Genomic DNA, 15,398 nt, shown 5'->3' on the forward strand with positions numbered 1-15,398 from the left:
TCGAATTAATATTTCGACGATAGTTTCAATAACATTATGACGGAATGTGATCAATTTTAACTGATATACTAAGAAGTAGCATTAACACATACACCTAATTGCCCTGACTAGTCATAGGTTGACACATATACAAATAAGATATATAAATTTACAATTACATAATTTTAAATTTAACCGACGTTTCGCGTGCTTTACAGCGTGCGTGGTCACGGTGTCTGAAGACAAAAGGTGTTGAATGTCAAAAAGTATCACAGCTTTATAATAAAACATAACTTCAAATCCGTTAAAAAAGTGTTTTTCTATATCTAAAAGTTATGTCAATAAAAGACAAAGATAAATTAGTTAGTCTTGTACCGATGCAAGTTCTGTAATTTCTTCTAAGTTTGTTAGGTTTTTCAACGCCTGCTGAACCTTATTTTAGTAGGAGAAACATTATTTTTTTCGGGTAGGTTCAGAAAGCTGCCGGCCAAAGAAATATGTATGAATTGTTTATGGAACGTTATAAACATGTAAAACCCCAGTTGGGGGTAACAAAATTTAAGACAGATATTTGAACCACATTCAAAATATACATCACCAAGAAATTAATGATTTCGGAAGCTTCATCTGGATTAGTCGCTTGAAAGCCGACTTATAAGACTTTATTATAGGGTACAAGTTTCTCTCGATACGAAGTCCATTAATAGAGTCTCCAAACACCCAAATAACCAGCATAGTCCTAAACATTTAATATACTATAAATACTCAAGCTAATTAACTATAATTCTATTTGGTAAGGGTCTGATGAGGGCAGGTCGAAATTAAAATGTAATGTCGTTAAAGTCCCAGAAAGGATTTCGACCTTTAGTTTAGTCCCTATTGTAAAATTATTTGTTTTAATTATTTTAGGAATACAATAATAACAATAAAGCCATTCAATCTTTACAAATGTTTAATATACAGTTTAGATTTCTTATAAACATTGTATTTCTTGTTACTCGATATCCTTACTTCCTACTGTACCTTTGATCGTAACCCTTCACAAGGCCTCCTTCAGCTTTTTCCAATCCATGGTTTTCTTTCTCCATTCGTTTCCTGCTAACGCTTCTGTATCTTCTATATACCTTTTTTGGGCGCCATCTTCACCTTCATCCCCCTTGATTCTTTCTTTTTATTTGAAAATCACTCCTAAGTATTTATGTACTTGTAAGTGATTTTCAAATTTTCAAAACTAAGCGTACATTACTTGTGTTTTTAAACATTACTAATCGCTTATTAAGGTTAGATGAAACTTATTTTCGCATTATTAACCTGAACTTGCTTCCATAAAATATTTTGTTTAATTATCTTTGGTTAGGTTATGTAAGTTTATAGTAAAAATATAATAATTAAATAGCCACTTTAATTGCATATTATAAAGATAACAAATCAGATGGATGTTAGTTTTGTTATTATACACTTGGGCGTATAGTTATTGTTATCAAGCCGATTTCCATTTCAGCTGTAAGGCGTGGTTTTGCGCGTGTATGATCTTAGTTTTCGCCCTGATCTGGTCACTTCGTATTTTGAGAATCTTTTTGATTCTCAGAATGCTCCGTTTTGCTCTCTGGGCACGAATCACCTTCGACATCACTTTTTCCGTAATCCTCCAGTTTTGGCTCCCGTAGACCAGGCGTGAAGGGGAGAATGCTTGTATCCATAACAGTCTGTTTTAAATCTAGGCTCCAGTTTCCTTTTAAAACTTCTTTTAATGACCAGAACTACATTATTCCTAGCTTTTGACATCCTTATTGCCACTTCTTCCTCATTATTTTTATGAAAGCTATTAGTTTTCCTAAATAGGTATTTTTCTATATTGATATTTGGTTTACGGCTATTGGTCTTGGTATCTTTGTCTCCGTTGCGTTCATTTTAAACCAATATTAGAACTCGCCTTGTCCATGGATGTTCTTCCAATTCTTTAGGAGTTTATGCCAAAATAGTGATGTCATCCACAAACCTAGTAAAAATATACGCCGTCGTTTTAATTCGAACTTAGGAATTGGTGTAGCTGTCTCATTTACAAGAGATAACAACTGCTACTAATACGTTATTTATGACAGAGTCTCTCTATATCATATACCACAAAAGGGAGCATTTAGGGGTTAGGTGCAATCATTTCTTTAATCACCACAATATCAATTAACCCTAAAGCAATAGGGCGAACCCAAAATGACACCTCTATATAATGCCAGTTCATTTTATAGGAACGCCGTCACCTGAGGTAATAGGCTATCGGCCGGTAATCTCTATGCCTGTTCGTTCATGAAATTGTTAATTAACGAACAACGATCGTAGACAGGTTATTGTTTTATTTCATTTGCAATTTGGGGTTGATTGTAGACATTATGGTAACAATGTTTTGATAGATCACGTTCATTCATTAGAACGATGGATATGATGTATCTCGTATATATTTGAATTACGAACGAATAACGATTCTACTGACGGACACAGAGTATATATACCAATAATTTTAAGATATAATAATTATTGGGTAGGGGCCTCATAGCCTAGCGGTCTTATTAAGTGGCAGCTAGGTGAGGGGTACCGGGTTCGATTCCCGGTTCGAGGGCAGGTTTTAATTTAATTTAAATTTGTTCTCGGCCTTTGGGAGTCCTTAAACCGTACATGGAGGGCATGGTCGAATTTTTAAGGCAAGCAGTGAGTATATGCTATCTAAGAAAGGAGACTGTGAAGGTTTAGAACGTAGCAATACGTTCTAGACCGAGGATGGCAATTACAAGTGCGAATTATAAAAATCTTATACTTGACGATGGCTAATGCACAAACCGTGCCAGAGCCATAAAGGAAAAAAAGAAATATTGCTCAAAGGAATCTTTTTTATTTTTGCTAGGGGGCGCGAATAGATTTGTATACTCAAAGGCATAACCTAATTTTGGCGCATTCATTCATTGATCAATGTAATTTTTTGAGATTAGACAAAGTAATATATGAAACTATGTGCAGTTATGTAAAACTTATGTAAAAAATACACTTGTGATTTAATATCTCATTTTTTCTAGTTAATTTATCGGGTTTTAATTTAGAAAATTTGCTATTAGTTTCAAAATCCTTTGCACACCTAGTATAAACTATAAGTATAAAAGTATAAATTATATTATAAAGAGATAATGAAACGTTCAAAGTGTGATTTTTTTGAAGTTATACTTCTTTAGGCGCGTTATGAAAAATTGATGTGAGTGAAATTTTACGATGCGCGCGCACCGTGACACAAAATTACAGAATGAAGTTGCCCACGGAAGATGCTACGGTATTGGACATAATTTAAAAACAACATTCACATTCATTTATGTTACACTTAATGTAAGAGAATAATAATAAATATTTATTTATTTAATTTTTCAAATGTAAACTGAACTTTGCATTTGCATGGAATCAAAAACTATTTTTAATAATGCCAAAGAAGTATAACTTCTTACGCGCATACATAAGTACACGCACCCTTTTTTTTTATCGGTCTAGTAATTTTTGACGTTATTCGCTACATACAAGTATGTCCTTTTTATAATATTAATATAGATTTAGACTAAGGAGTGTTTCACTCAGTACATTAAAGTATAAAATAATTTTAAACTAAAGAATTTGTTTTCAACTAAATTTCGTTCCGTTTAGACAAGAATAGTAAATCGCCGATGCATATGATGTTAGAGACAATGAAAATTTGCGTCACAGTTTTGGCAAGCCACTGCTGTAATTTGTTAAGCACGGAATATTAAATTCAGTTTTACTAATATGTTATTTCATTCATATCATATAATTGTATACATCCAGCGGTGATACATGATTGAGTGATTGGGAATTGGGCCCAAACATCTGCATCTATTTTATCGGTAATTTTCAAATGAAGAAGCACCGTGTTCATTTTACATAAATATTAAAATTTATAAATATAAATATAAATATAATACCACTCGAATGAACAATGGCAGATGGACAAAGAGGGTCACAAAGTGGAAAGGGCCACCAGGAAAAAGAAAGCGAGGTCGCCATCTTGCACGGTGGGCTAACGAGCTTAAGACAGTTGGTGAAGAGGATTGGGAGAAAAATGCTCAAAACAGAAAGAGATGGAGCCAATTGGAGGAGGCCTAAGCTCAATAAGAGGTCCTTGAAAAAAAAATATACATATTGTATGTGTGTAAATTTTATTTTGTTTGTGTATTATTATTATTATTAAAATTTAGTCAAGCGATAATTATTATTATACCTTAAAAGCTACGCATATATCAGAACAATTCTGATGCGTATATATTGCAATGTATTGACAAGTAAAAAATAAATTTAATTGCTAGAGCTATTCTACAGATAAATACTTACGTATTTTTCAAACGTAGATTGACGTTACAAATGCGTTGATAGCCACCGTCATAAGTGCTGATATTTCTGGAGAAATGGCATTGGACGGTTTTCGTTTCAAAATGTATAGGAATAGATTATATTTGTGACTTACTAATTAATAACTGTGTAAATTATGTTTATTTTGAGATAAGTTTCCCCGATTAAATTGTTTTGATCTTTTCATATGTTTTATTAGAAATGTAATATTAATTATGAGTAAGAATTATATTATTTTTAACGAACAAGTGTTAACTAAAAAACTGACGATTCCAAAGTGATTTGAAAAAGGCTTATTCAACAAGTCATGTTAATGCGTAGATATTTTTTTTTATTACAGACTCAAATGACGAGATAAACCATAATTGCACTTTCTTTCATCTTTTTTTTGTATTCTTAACATTATTCGTAAACAAAATAATTTTTAAAATCCCGTCAATTTTGGATTGAAACCTTCTTTAGCTTTCTGTAGTCTGTTAAAATGATTATGTGAAGCTCTTGAAAAATAAATGTGCACTTTAAACTACACAAATAGCATTAATAACTCTCTCTATTGAAATACATCGTCTTTAATACAGAAAGGTACGTAAAACGGAGTAGTTTTGCCAAGCGCACTCTTATGCATATTGTTTGATTAGAAATAACTAGATGGCGCTAAAACTGAAATTGTGGTGTTATGGCTCAAATTTTCTATACTTACAATTTTGCCATTTTCTGTGGCAAGTTCAATAATGTCAATTTAAATTAATATTGTGCCATAAACCTCATCTTAAAGGGTTTTAAATGTAATAGTATATACATATTCATTATTTGCGTAAAGCAATGAGATCACCTTACTAGCATTGTCATGAAAATTTGCTTAGATGGCGTATTACTCGGAAATTTTTGGTTTTATTTCCAGTGAAGTAATCATTGCTTTTGGTATAGAAGGCTGATCTGTCAGAGGCTATATCTATCTGTCCTATATCCCAAGGTATTCAAACAAAATTAATACATATACATTATACAATTAGAAAACAAAGAGAGAGTACTCGTATAAACGATATTTGTAAATAAAACTTCCATTTGGGTTTATTGTTTTAATAATAGTTCGTTCTTACCGAGTTATCTTAAATAATAAATAGATTTAAAATACTTAGAAAAAGATCACACTGACTAGATTGCCACACCCTTTGTCTGTTTATAACTATTGTGAAATTATGACATTATTCTTGAAATTCAACAATTCTTGCGCTGATTATCATGCATGCCTTAATATAACTACAATCATATATATGTGTTTTAAGAATTAAAAATAGTTTTTTTTTTACTACTTTTATAGTTAGTCTTCCAACAAGACGATCTACTTTAGATAAAATTTCAGACAGTTAAAAAGATAATTTTAGAAGTATGTATCATGCATTTCCCAAGAATAATGTTATAATTCCTTATTTTAGTAACTCAAACCAAAACCAGAACGTTACGTTGAAATTTTTCAAATTCCAAAATTTTGTTAATTGGATTTCTTTTTAAAAATTAAAGGTCTCTGGCCAAACGACAGTTTTTTGATAATATTAGTAACAATAAATGAAAATATGAATATTAAAAGTGCGGACTTGTATACTGAGATTATATGATGATTTATATAATTTAATTAGGTTGATTATATAGATTCGAAAATATAGGAAGAGTGCAAGATGTGTTGGAGAAATGTTGATACTATGTATTAAAAGTAAAAAATGTTACCAAATAATTTACCTAAATTCTATCAATGTTAATAACTAATTAATAAATTTATAATTTATCTTTAAAATATAATATGCATTAAAATAATATTCTTTGGTGTTTCAGCCGTTTTTACTTATTTTACGATTAGTAAGATCACAAAACACGAGCGTTTAATTTATAATTAATTAAGATACTTAAAAGTTTATTTGAATAATAAAATATAAGCTATCTAAATATATAGTACATATAACTTACAGTTATAAAATTAAAACTAAGCAAGCTCGCATTTTCCCGCATATAAGATTTCAATGACTCCATAACCTATTTCATTAAAACCATCAAAAAGTAGGCTTGTATTCTGAAACGCAACTCAAGATGATACTCTACTTGTGAGTATTCTTATTTAAAAAGATAACAAATCAACGTTTGTCATCTCGCACGTTACATCGATGCGTTTAGGGCCTTTATCTATTTTAAAACCTTTCGTAATCTATATACTTAATATATTTATAATTATTAGGTGTTATATATACACCCCAAGCCTATACATATTTAATATTTCAATAAACTGTTTAGCTTCAAATGTATCGTCACTGCGTATAAGTGTTTCAAAAATCTAAAGGAAAATCTTAGTTGTACATCTTACTGGGGCGCGATCTAAGATCGTTCATAAATTTAAAAAAAACTATTATTTAATGTAAAACTTAATCTCTGTGGTAGATGTTATAAGTCCGTATAGCCTTTCCTATCTTCGATTATTTGTATATCATCGGACCCTGTTCTATTTACGACCTGATGGACTTTAAAAGATTTGGACTGGCGCTGCGGTTCCTCTCGAGCTATCTTGTGGTAGTATACTCTGAAAAACATATGTATAATATTAAACTTAATTTGCTGCCGGTATTTTCCTCCGATATGTTAAATATCAATAATAAAGTTTATTTGCTTCTTCACAATATTGCATTTTACAGGATTACATGCTGCTGGTGTTCACCATCTTTGTGAGAGGCTGGTTACAAGACTATAGAAGTTCTGTGGTTACAGATCACCAGTCTTCCATCGTGGATAGAAAATATACAAAGCGAATGGCTACATACTATATCGTCTATATGACATCTTTAACGTATCAATTAATGTACCAATTTAGAATATTATATTATTACGGCAACCTCAATAATAAACAAAGATCATTTTTTTTTTAAATCATAACAGACAGATGAGATCAGCTACCGCGCCTTTCAAACCAAAATCATTATTACCGCCTACCGGCAGTTTACCCAGGTTATACGCCATGTGTTAATTACCGAGCTGGTTTCATCGTTTTACATAATTAAAATTATTATCATAATTATAATTAAAATCTTTGTAAGTATTCATTCTTCTAAACTAAAAAAAAATAAATTATAATTAAACGCAGAATAGGTATCTACTAACTACTACCATTTTATCGAAAGTGTTACAATTAGACAACCAATTAAAAGTTCAAGCGAAAATGATTCGATTAGTGTAATAAAAACAAAATTAGAGCGTGTTAAAGCGCTAAATATACAGCAGGCGTAACTCTGACTCATTGGTAGAAGCGGTGCAATAAAATGTATTTACTTTGGACAGTGCAAACGACGCCCCTAATACCGGCCACCGAAGCTGAAAATCATAAGTTAAATTCAGTTTATTTCCCTACTAAGTCATAAGACCAGCATAAAAGGGAAATAATATAATGTTGCATAAACTCTTAAAACTATGTTTAAGATTTTAAATATGTAATATTCAATTGCAATAATAAATTAAGTAGATACAACGTTTAATTTATCAAGTCCTGTTTTTCAATTACTTAATAAAGTTAACAGAGAATTGGATTTATATTTTTGGATCCATTGTATATAAAATACAAACCTTTTGTTTCCGCCACCATTGCATCCCTCGACTTGAATTGGTATTATCCTAGTTTTTGGTTGACCGTCCTGACTCTGGAAATTTCTATTAAGTGATGGTAGGTCTCGTTCCGCAGATCCATCATCAAGTTTTACTAATTGTGGTGATAAAACTCTCATGATGCGCTGAGTAGGCTGTGAATACGGTGCTTGAGACTGGTGTTGATTCTGTGCAATAGGATTTTGATTCATATCAATAACTATCCTTAACTGAGGTTGTTGATTTCCTTGTTGTCTGTTCCTTGTTTCAGTACTGGAGACTTCCATCTGTATTGGTATAATTCTACTTGAAGGTTGCTGTGGAGTATTATCACGTGGAAGACTTTTCCTATTTTCTGAAGGCTTGGTTGACCAATTAGGTTGTGTCGTTTGTTGATATTTTGGAGGGCTGACAACGTCACGTACTCCTCTTTGCAATTCGTTACTCTTTCTTACCCATTCCGGTTCTTGGTTTGCGTCTCTTGGAGGAGTTTCAAGTTCTCTAGGCGATATTTTGGTCCCATCTAAAGGCCTCTGGCACCATGCAGGAGGCGGTGTTTTGGTTTTTTCTTTCTGTGATTTTACCCATGGAGGCATCGACTTCGGACTCTCGGGGCAGTAATATACAGGTTCTTCATTAACGTAAACGACTTCTTTTTGAGATGGACTATTGTTATATTGAGGTGGTGGGGGCTGTTTTCGGGGTGAAACAGGAATTGATATTGACGATTGATATCTCGTTTCCGGCGGAGAATTGGGAGCAGATCTTTCTGTTTCCTGTGATCTCCAAGGAGCTGAGTGATTACTTGGCCCTCTATTTGCTTCTTGATTTACCCTAGAAGGATTATTTTGCACTCTTTCGTTTACTTGATTCGTATTTCTACTATCTCGCTTCCACGGCAAACCTCCGTGTAAATTATTTTCGGATTGATTATTATTGACATCGTTGCTTCTCCATGGTGGTGAGTAGGCCTGAGGTTCATTTTGATTATTGTATGCCTTCTGCTGAGGTTCGCGTGGGTATCTATTTAAAGTGGTGGTACGCCATGGGGCTTCAGTATATTGAGGATTTTCATTGCTTGTGTTAGGATTGTAATCATTTGGTACATTATTTATCGAATTTTGTACATCTTGATTCCTCTGTGCCACTCTTGGCAGTGTGTGACAAACGTTGTTCATTTGTGGATTTTGATTATAAATAGGTGTATTTTGTTGGTTATTTGGCGAAAACGGCCCGCGGTTTACTTGCGGTGATTGTGGATTAGTTTTTGCAGGTGAATCTCTTTTTTCTGGTTGACGCCAATGACTATTAGGAGTCGGGGAATAAGGTGTGCCACTGACCAATGGTGGTTGGTTGGCATAAGGTTGTGGGCTTTTATTAAACAGTGAATCTTGGCGAAGGAGAAGTTCTCTTGTAGGTGGTGAGCCATTTACTCCTGGTGACATGCTTTTTTGGTTACCATATTGTGCCTCAGGTCTATGAAGAGGACTGTCAGGAGAGTGATACTGATTTCCATATGTGTTAGGTCGTTGATAATTATTCTGTGGCGATCCAAAGCTCTGTGGAATATTTTGCGGTAACTTAACAGTTAATGGACTTGGAACCTTTTCAAGAAATTTAGGCACAGGGCCTATGCGTTGTAGTTCAGCTTTTTCAGCTTCCCAGTGATATGGGCTGTTTGTTTTTCTGAGCATGCCTATTGGATTTTGAGGTATTACTATCTCTGGTCGTTCTCCTAGTGCTGGCGGTTTCGGAGACTTGTTATTAGGAGCTTCTATAACGAGTGGGGGAGGTGGAGGTGGGGCTGGGATTTTCATTGGCGGTGGAGGTGGTGGTGCTGGACCACCTTGAGGTTGATAGTTTCCATTTCCCTGTGTCATACATCCGTACGGTTGTTCCTGTTCTTCTAATGATCGCTGTCGTGCCATTCGTCGAGCCATACTTGGCGTTCTGATCTGAGACAAATCTAAACCCCCAGGAGTGTAGGTAAATGGCTTTTTATCCTTTGTCATCATGGCGTTTTGTATGCATGCTGGCGGTTCATTACTTCCAAATTGCTGAAATTAAGAGGAGAAGATTGAAAAAATATCACATTAAAACGATCAGATCAGGTGCTTAGATTTTTAATTACTTTTGAGCGTCATTATTATTGAAGTAATGTTATCACAAACAATTATAATTTTACTTACATTTACTTGTGTTTTGCCGAAGTTTGGGATTCTGCCGATGTGACCAGCGGGCGTGGGCCCGTATCTGGAGAACAGCCAAACATAATGTTATTTTTGTACAATACGACAACTGGATATGAGGCAAGTGGATAAAGTTGACCTATTCTGATTTAGGTACAGTATTGTTAAGAAATATTTATACCTCGGCTGACCTATTTTAATAAACAAACTCTCTTTGAAAAGAATTTACTTCTATATTGTTAGCAAATAGCAGTAGAGTGTGTCCAATATATTATACAACCTTGTCGCTTGTTTCTTACATATATACGCCCGATAGGTATATATTTCTACAAGGTACACAGGTTCTAAATAGGTATTTAAGCTTCAATATTATTTGAAATAATTTATCTTGTACAGAAAACAGTACAGAGAGCAAAACTAAAATAATAATTACCCGTTTTCAGCCATTTCGTTGATGATCTAGTGAGTGCGTGCACAGGACGTAACCTCCAACTGTAAATGAGATCACCGTCCACATTAACATACATAGCACATACAAATACATATATAGTACAAAATCATGGATAACCGGGCAAAAAGCTTCAGTTTTCATATTTTTATCCAAGAAATTACAGACCGACGCAAGAATGATACAATATCAATGTAAACGTTATTAAAAACGCAATTACGCCATTTTTAAAACAATCTTGCTAATTGAACAGGTTATGTCTAAAAACATACGCTATGTGCACGAACTAAACTATATAATCATATAAGTAAGGGTTAAAAATACAACCCCAAATAGTCAAAGAATTTATCGATAACGGAATGCGGTGGTAGAATTTTGGCACTCCAGAATTATAGCCGATGGCTTCTAGCCAAGCTATAGTTAGACCAACTACGCTTTCCGATAGCAAACACGATCTACAAATTTCCATTTCTTTCAAACTGTATTTACGAAATGAATAAATATTTGCAAGAATGCGTTAAGTATGGTTTTCGTCTAGTTCCTGTGCTTTATTTATTATTTGTTTTTATTTTTATTTAAATGTATTTATTACTACCAAATTATTTATATCTACTATGTAGATTCAAACCGATGTTTTCACTGTTAGGTTATATTTTTTTTACTATACGTTCATTACGTTATAGATGCGATAGCAATTTGTTCTAAGGAATGGTAATGAGAGAACCTTTTAATTTTAGATTATATGAACCAAATAGTTTCATAGCTCACTCCAACTGCTGCTCAGAATCTGTTTCATTTAAGGATTTTTAAATTTTTCTAAATAAGTATAATTTTTATCACCTATTGGCCAAGCCAGACAAATATGCCAAATTCGCCAACTCCGCCTTCATTACATTCTTACTTGGCAAAGGCGGTGCTGGAATATTACTGATAAATTTTATTACTAAATCTTGGCTATTTGGAGCAAGGCAGAGAAATTAGGTCTTTGCAGATATACAAACAACAGGTGTTCCACTTAAATTTAATGGCTCAAACTGTATATTTTATTGGATTTAAAAGTAACAATATTTAATTAAGGCCATGTATACCGGCACATTTTATCAAAAAGTATCGACACACAAGTAGTAAATAACTAAACTAACTGTGGAACTTCAAGGAGAATATAAGTTTATGTTATTAATAAAGCGATCATTTAAACGACAATTAAACGATAACTCTTGCGAATATATGCGTGATATCATTAATTAAAAATTGTGTTTGTTCTCTTGTTACATTTAAAGTTTAAGCTTTTTAAATATTTATTTTTGAAATCAGTCACCATCCAGACGCTACAGCCCATCCGGCCTTAGCCTGGTCGATCCGGTTCTGTTCTGGATTTTTGCTTCCGGTTTAATAAATAAAATTTTACCTATATATTTTTATACCTTTAGTATTTGTACCACTATAACTATTTTATAGAGCGCTAGATAAAAACATACATAACTTTTTTTTACGTACCTATGTCTGGAACTAATATATTTAATACAAAACCAGACGGCGAAGCTCGCCAGAGAATACCTGTCGAATTACGCATCAAGTTTACGTGCAAGCGCATTTAAAAGGTCGCCACGTTGGCTCAGGTACAAATTAGTCACCCGCCTCCAGTTTCCGCTACACCTGGAGCTTTATTATTTATGTTTTGAAAATATTTTCAAGTTTAAACATTTATCTAACTGATAACCATACGAAGTACTTAATTAAGAGCCACTTACGTCATTGAGTAAATATTTAAATCAATGAAGTCGTTTAATAAGGATTTTCAATGCTAATGGGGTGTAAAATGTAAGGGAAATTAGGGATAATTTAATGAGCTACAACGGTACTGTAAGCCTGTTAGTCCAGGAACATCAAGTAAAAGCAATTAATCCTGAACATTAGCTTTATCTATAAATTATATGTAATTTAACTTTATGTACAATTTATGCTTAGGCATTTTAATGTATTTCAGGAATATCTACTATATAAAAATAAGTCGGGTTTTCCTTCCTGACGCTATAACTCCAGAACGCACGAACCGATTTCTACGGTTGTGCATTCGTTGGAAAGGTCTCGGGCTCCGAGGTTTGTAGGTCGGTCGTGAGGTTTATAGCAGAGAAAATTCAGGAAAAATTTCAACAGAAAAGCAGGATCACCAAACGAAATGTTACATAAAACGAAGCCATCTGGTGGCGAAACGGAGTTCGCCGAGTTTGCTAGTGCATTATAATATTAACAATATCGCAAATAAATAGTAGACCATAATGGTAAGACTTTATTATATTGGAGACAAAACTAAACGAAATACCAATTAACAATTTTAAAAACAAAAAGTTTTCTACAGGTTATGGTAAATTAATTTGGGAAATTTTTGCTGCGTTTTTTGTAATCTGTGGCATAAGTAATACGTATCTTAACAATTGTACCATAGAGGCATCTATTTAAGCAAAAAAGTGTCCTGTCAAATGGAACTTAAAATTAATCCACGAAAAAGGCAGTTACAATATATTCCTGTTTACTAACCGCGAGCTAAATCTGCTCCCTGACTCAATCAATTACTTTGGTTTTCATTACTCACATCTTATGTATATCTTGCGCGTAATCCAGGCTATAAACATTTATATATCTATCAGCCAGTACGAAGCTACATATTCGAATATAATCCATTATTCATTACCCTTATTGACGTTGCATTGAAAAAGGAATATTAAATGGCAACTATTTTTGCAATTAGGTCAATAAAAAATAAACTCATAAAGAGTTTAAAAGCGATTGACCGATTGATTAATTTTTTATTAAGTTTTAAAAAGCCCAATCTTATCTTTACATTCAAATTATATATTTCATATAAACTTACCACTTTCAGTCTCAATTTTCGTGTTTCGTATTAAACAATAGCCCACTCTAATGTTAATATAAATTTGTTTTTATTTGAATTTAAGTTATTTCTTATTAATACAATTCATGTTCCAGATCCTAGATCATTACTTTAAAACAAAAGCTGAAGAATACTAATCGTAGTAGTTAGACTTTAAAAAAAATTAACAAAGTATGTAGTAACGATTTTGAAGATTATATATTCAAAAGCTTGAAGCTTCAAAACTGAAAGTATAGAATTCAATGAAACAATATTCATGCAATTTTTACGGGTACTTCGGCTTTTGGTTGCTTACAAATTTGATTAAATAAGAGTTAATTCACATACCTTAAATAGTAATAAAATCCTAATAACACTAAACACGTTTGGGGTAACACGGTCGCGTGTAGAAGGTTCGTTCGTTCGTAGCTGGCGGGCGCCCGGCCAGTCGCGGCTTGTATGACCGTCCGCCCAATATAGAGTAGGGATGGGACAATGTCGATAGAATCTGAAAACTAAAACGTTACAATGCGTGATGCCCACGATGATTACTGCAATCCTGTTCGGTGGTAAATAACCTGCTTATGAAGTGACTTTCATGTATTGAGATACTTCATCAAGACCTGAAATATAATGATCGACATTATTTAAGACGTTGAATTAGTTTTAAATGAATAAGACCTTGTATACTGAACAAATGTAGTCTAAAAGCTGTTAACATGTGGAAGGAAAAAAATATAATTGTTATTCTAGTCTGATACCTACATAATTTGATTCTTGAATCCTATTTTGAATTGTTTATGAAACATTTTCATCGATACATTTCTTTATAATCTCACACTATGGCGAAATAATTTACGTATATCTTTATCACAGGTGCATCACTACGCCCACAACCAAGCTTCAGACTTCAGGTAAACAAAACTTATTCAGTTCACGGTTGCACACGTTACGTTTCAATGAATTTTATATTATTTTAATGTAAAATTATGCTTTAGAAACGCCTTAAGATTAAACGATATTTAATGAAACTTGTGTATTACTAATAAAGATTAGGTTACAAAACCTTAACTTCTTTTGAAATATTTAATAAACATATTCAATAAGAAACATTTAAATACGCTAAATTGTAAGCAATGCTAATAAATCTATCAAATATAAAATAAAAAAAAACTCTTATTGTCGTGAGTAAGAAATATAAGTAATGGCTGTATGGACTAAATGGTCCTTTGCCATTCCCATTAGGGATAAATTAATATCATCATCATCAAATATAAGTAAGTTCATTTTTAATCGTTGTTCAAACTTCAATATCTTGAAATCTCAATGTAACTAAGCGTGGTAAAAATAGGACTTTTATTGAACGGAAATAGCTTTTGGCACTCAAGCAAGGTTTTTGATGAATCATTGAGACAAGCCTATCGGCTCGAAGAATGATTATTTAACTATAACCACAATGTTATTTACAAATCCATTAACACGATTGGCATTTTAACTTCTAAAATGACAAATAATGCTAGTCTATATCTAAAATATTAGTCGTAATGACGTCACAAGTTTTTATCGAATTAATTACTGATTATAAATGAACAATTTAAGAAATGTATTTAAATGTCATAAATACAAATATTATTTCAGTGTCCAAAGAGGTTTATAGAAGACAAAGGAATACAAAATTTAAATAAAGTAATTGTTGTTACTTTAAAACGCGATTTTGGTTTCTCAAAATGAGCCAACAGCTTGAGCTTAATAATATTAAAAATAATTGTAAAATTGCGATATCTTATAACGTTTTAGCTTGGTATTTTAAATACGAGATAAATCGCGTAAATACTAATATTGAAAGTTGAGAAAGGAATTCGGCATTTCGGTTCTCCGAACATGAAGACCGTAAAAA

The 15,398-nt window shown here is 32.7% G+C and overlaps 1 protein-coding gene across 3 annotated transcripts; it reads right to left on the minus strand.

Annotated features, from left to right (window-relative positions):
* Positions 1 to 5,438: 5,438 nt before the first annotated feature.
* LOC125054166 (extensin-like) lies at positions 5,439 to 13,999 on the minus strand. 3 transcript variants are annotated; one of them, XM_047655906.1, is made up of 6 exons: positions 13,850 to 13,999; positions 10,615 to 10,673; positions 10,182 to 10,245; positions 7,975 to 10,049; positions 7,684 to 7,725; positions 6,760 to 6,940 (listed from the first exon to the last, which is right to left on the minus strand). In XM_047655906.1, the coding sequence occupies exons 2-5, from the start codon at positions 10,626 to 10,628 to the stop codon at positions 7,707 to 7,709; spliced, it is 2,172 nt and encodes a 723-aa protein (XP_047511862.1). In that variant the 5' UTR covers positions 10,629 to 10,673; positions 13,850 to 13,999; the 3' UTR covers positions 6,760 to 6,940; positions 7,684 to 7,706. The 3 variants fall into 3 exon arrangements, with proteins under 3 accessions (XP_047511860.1, XP_047511861.1, XP_047511862.1); XM_047655904.1 differs by lacking the exon at positions 7,684 to 7,725 and having other exon boundaries at positions 5,439 to 6,940; XM_047655905.1 differs by lacking the exons at positions 7,684 to 7,725; positions 13,850 to 13,999 and adding an exon at positions 12,127 to 12,145 and having other exon boundaries at positions 5,439 to 6,940.
* Between the last annotated feature and the right edge of the window lie 1,399 nt (positions 14,000 to 15,398).

Source organism: Pieris napi, chromosome 11, assembly GCF_905475465.1.
Source record: "Pieris napi chromosome 11, ilPieNapi1.2, whole genome shotgun sequence".
Lineage (NCBI taxonomy): Eukaryota > Metazoa > Arthropoda > Insecta > Lepidoptera > Pieridae > Pieris > Pieris napi.

Excerpts from the sequence above, each read along its gene's own strand:
- LOC125054166 (XM_047655904.1), bottom strand. Across the intron at positions 10,050-10,181 it reads TCGGCAAAACACAAGTAAAT|CAATTTGGAAGTAATGAACC; the intron begins GTAAGTAAAATT and ends TCTTAATTTCAG. Across the intron at positions 6,941-7,974 it reads AATGGTGGCGGAAACAAAAG|AGTATACTACCACAAGATAG; the intron begins GTTTGTATTTTA and ends TATGTTTTTCAG.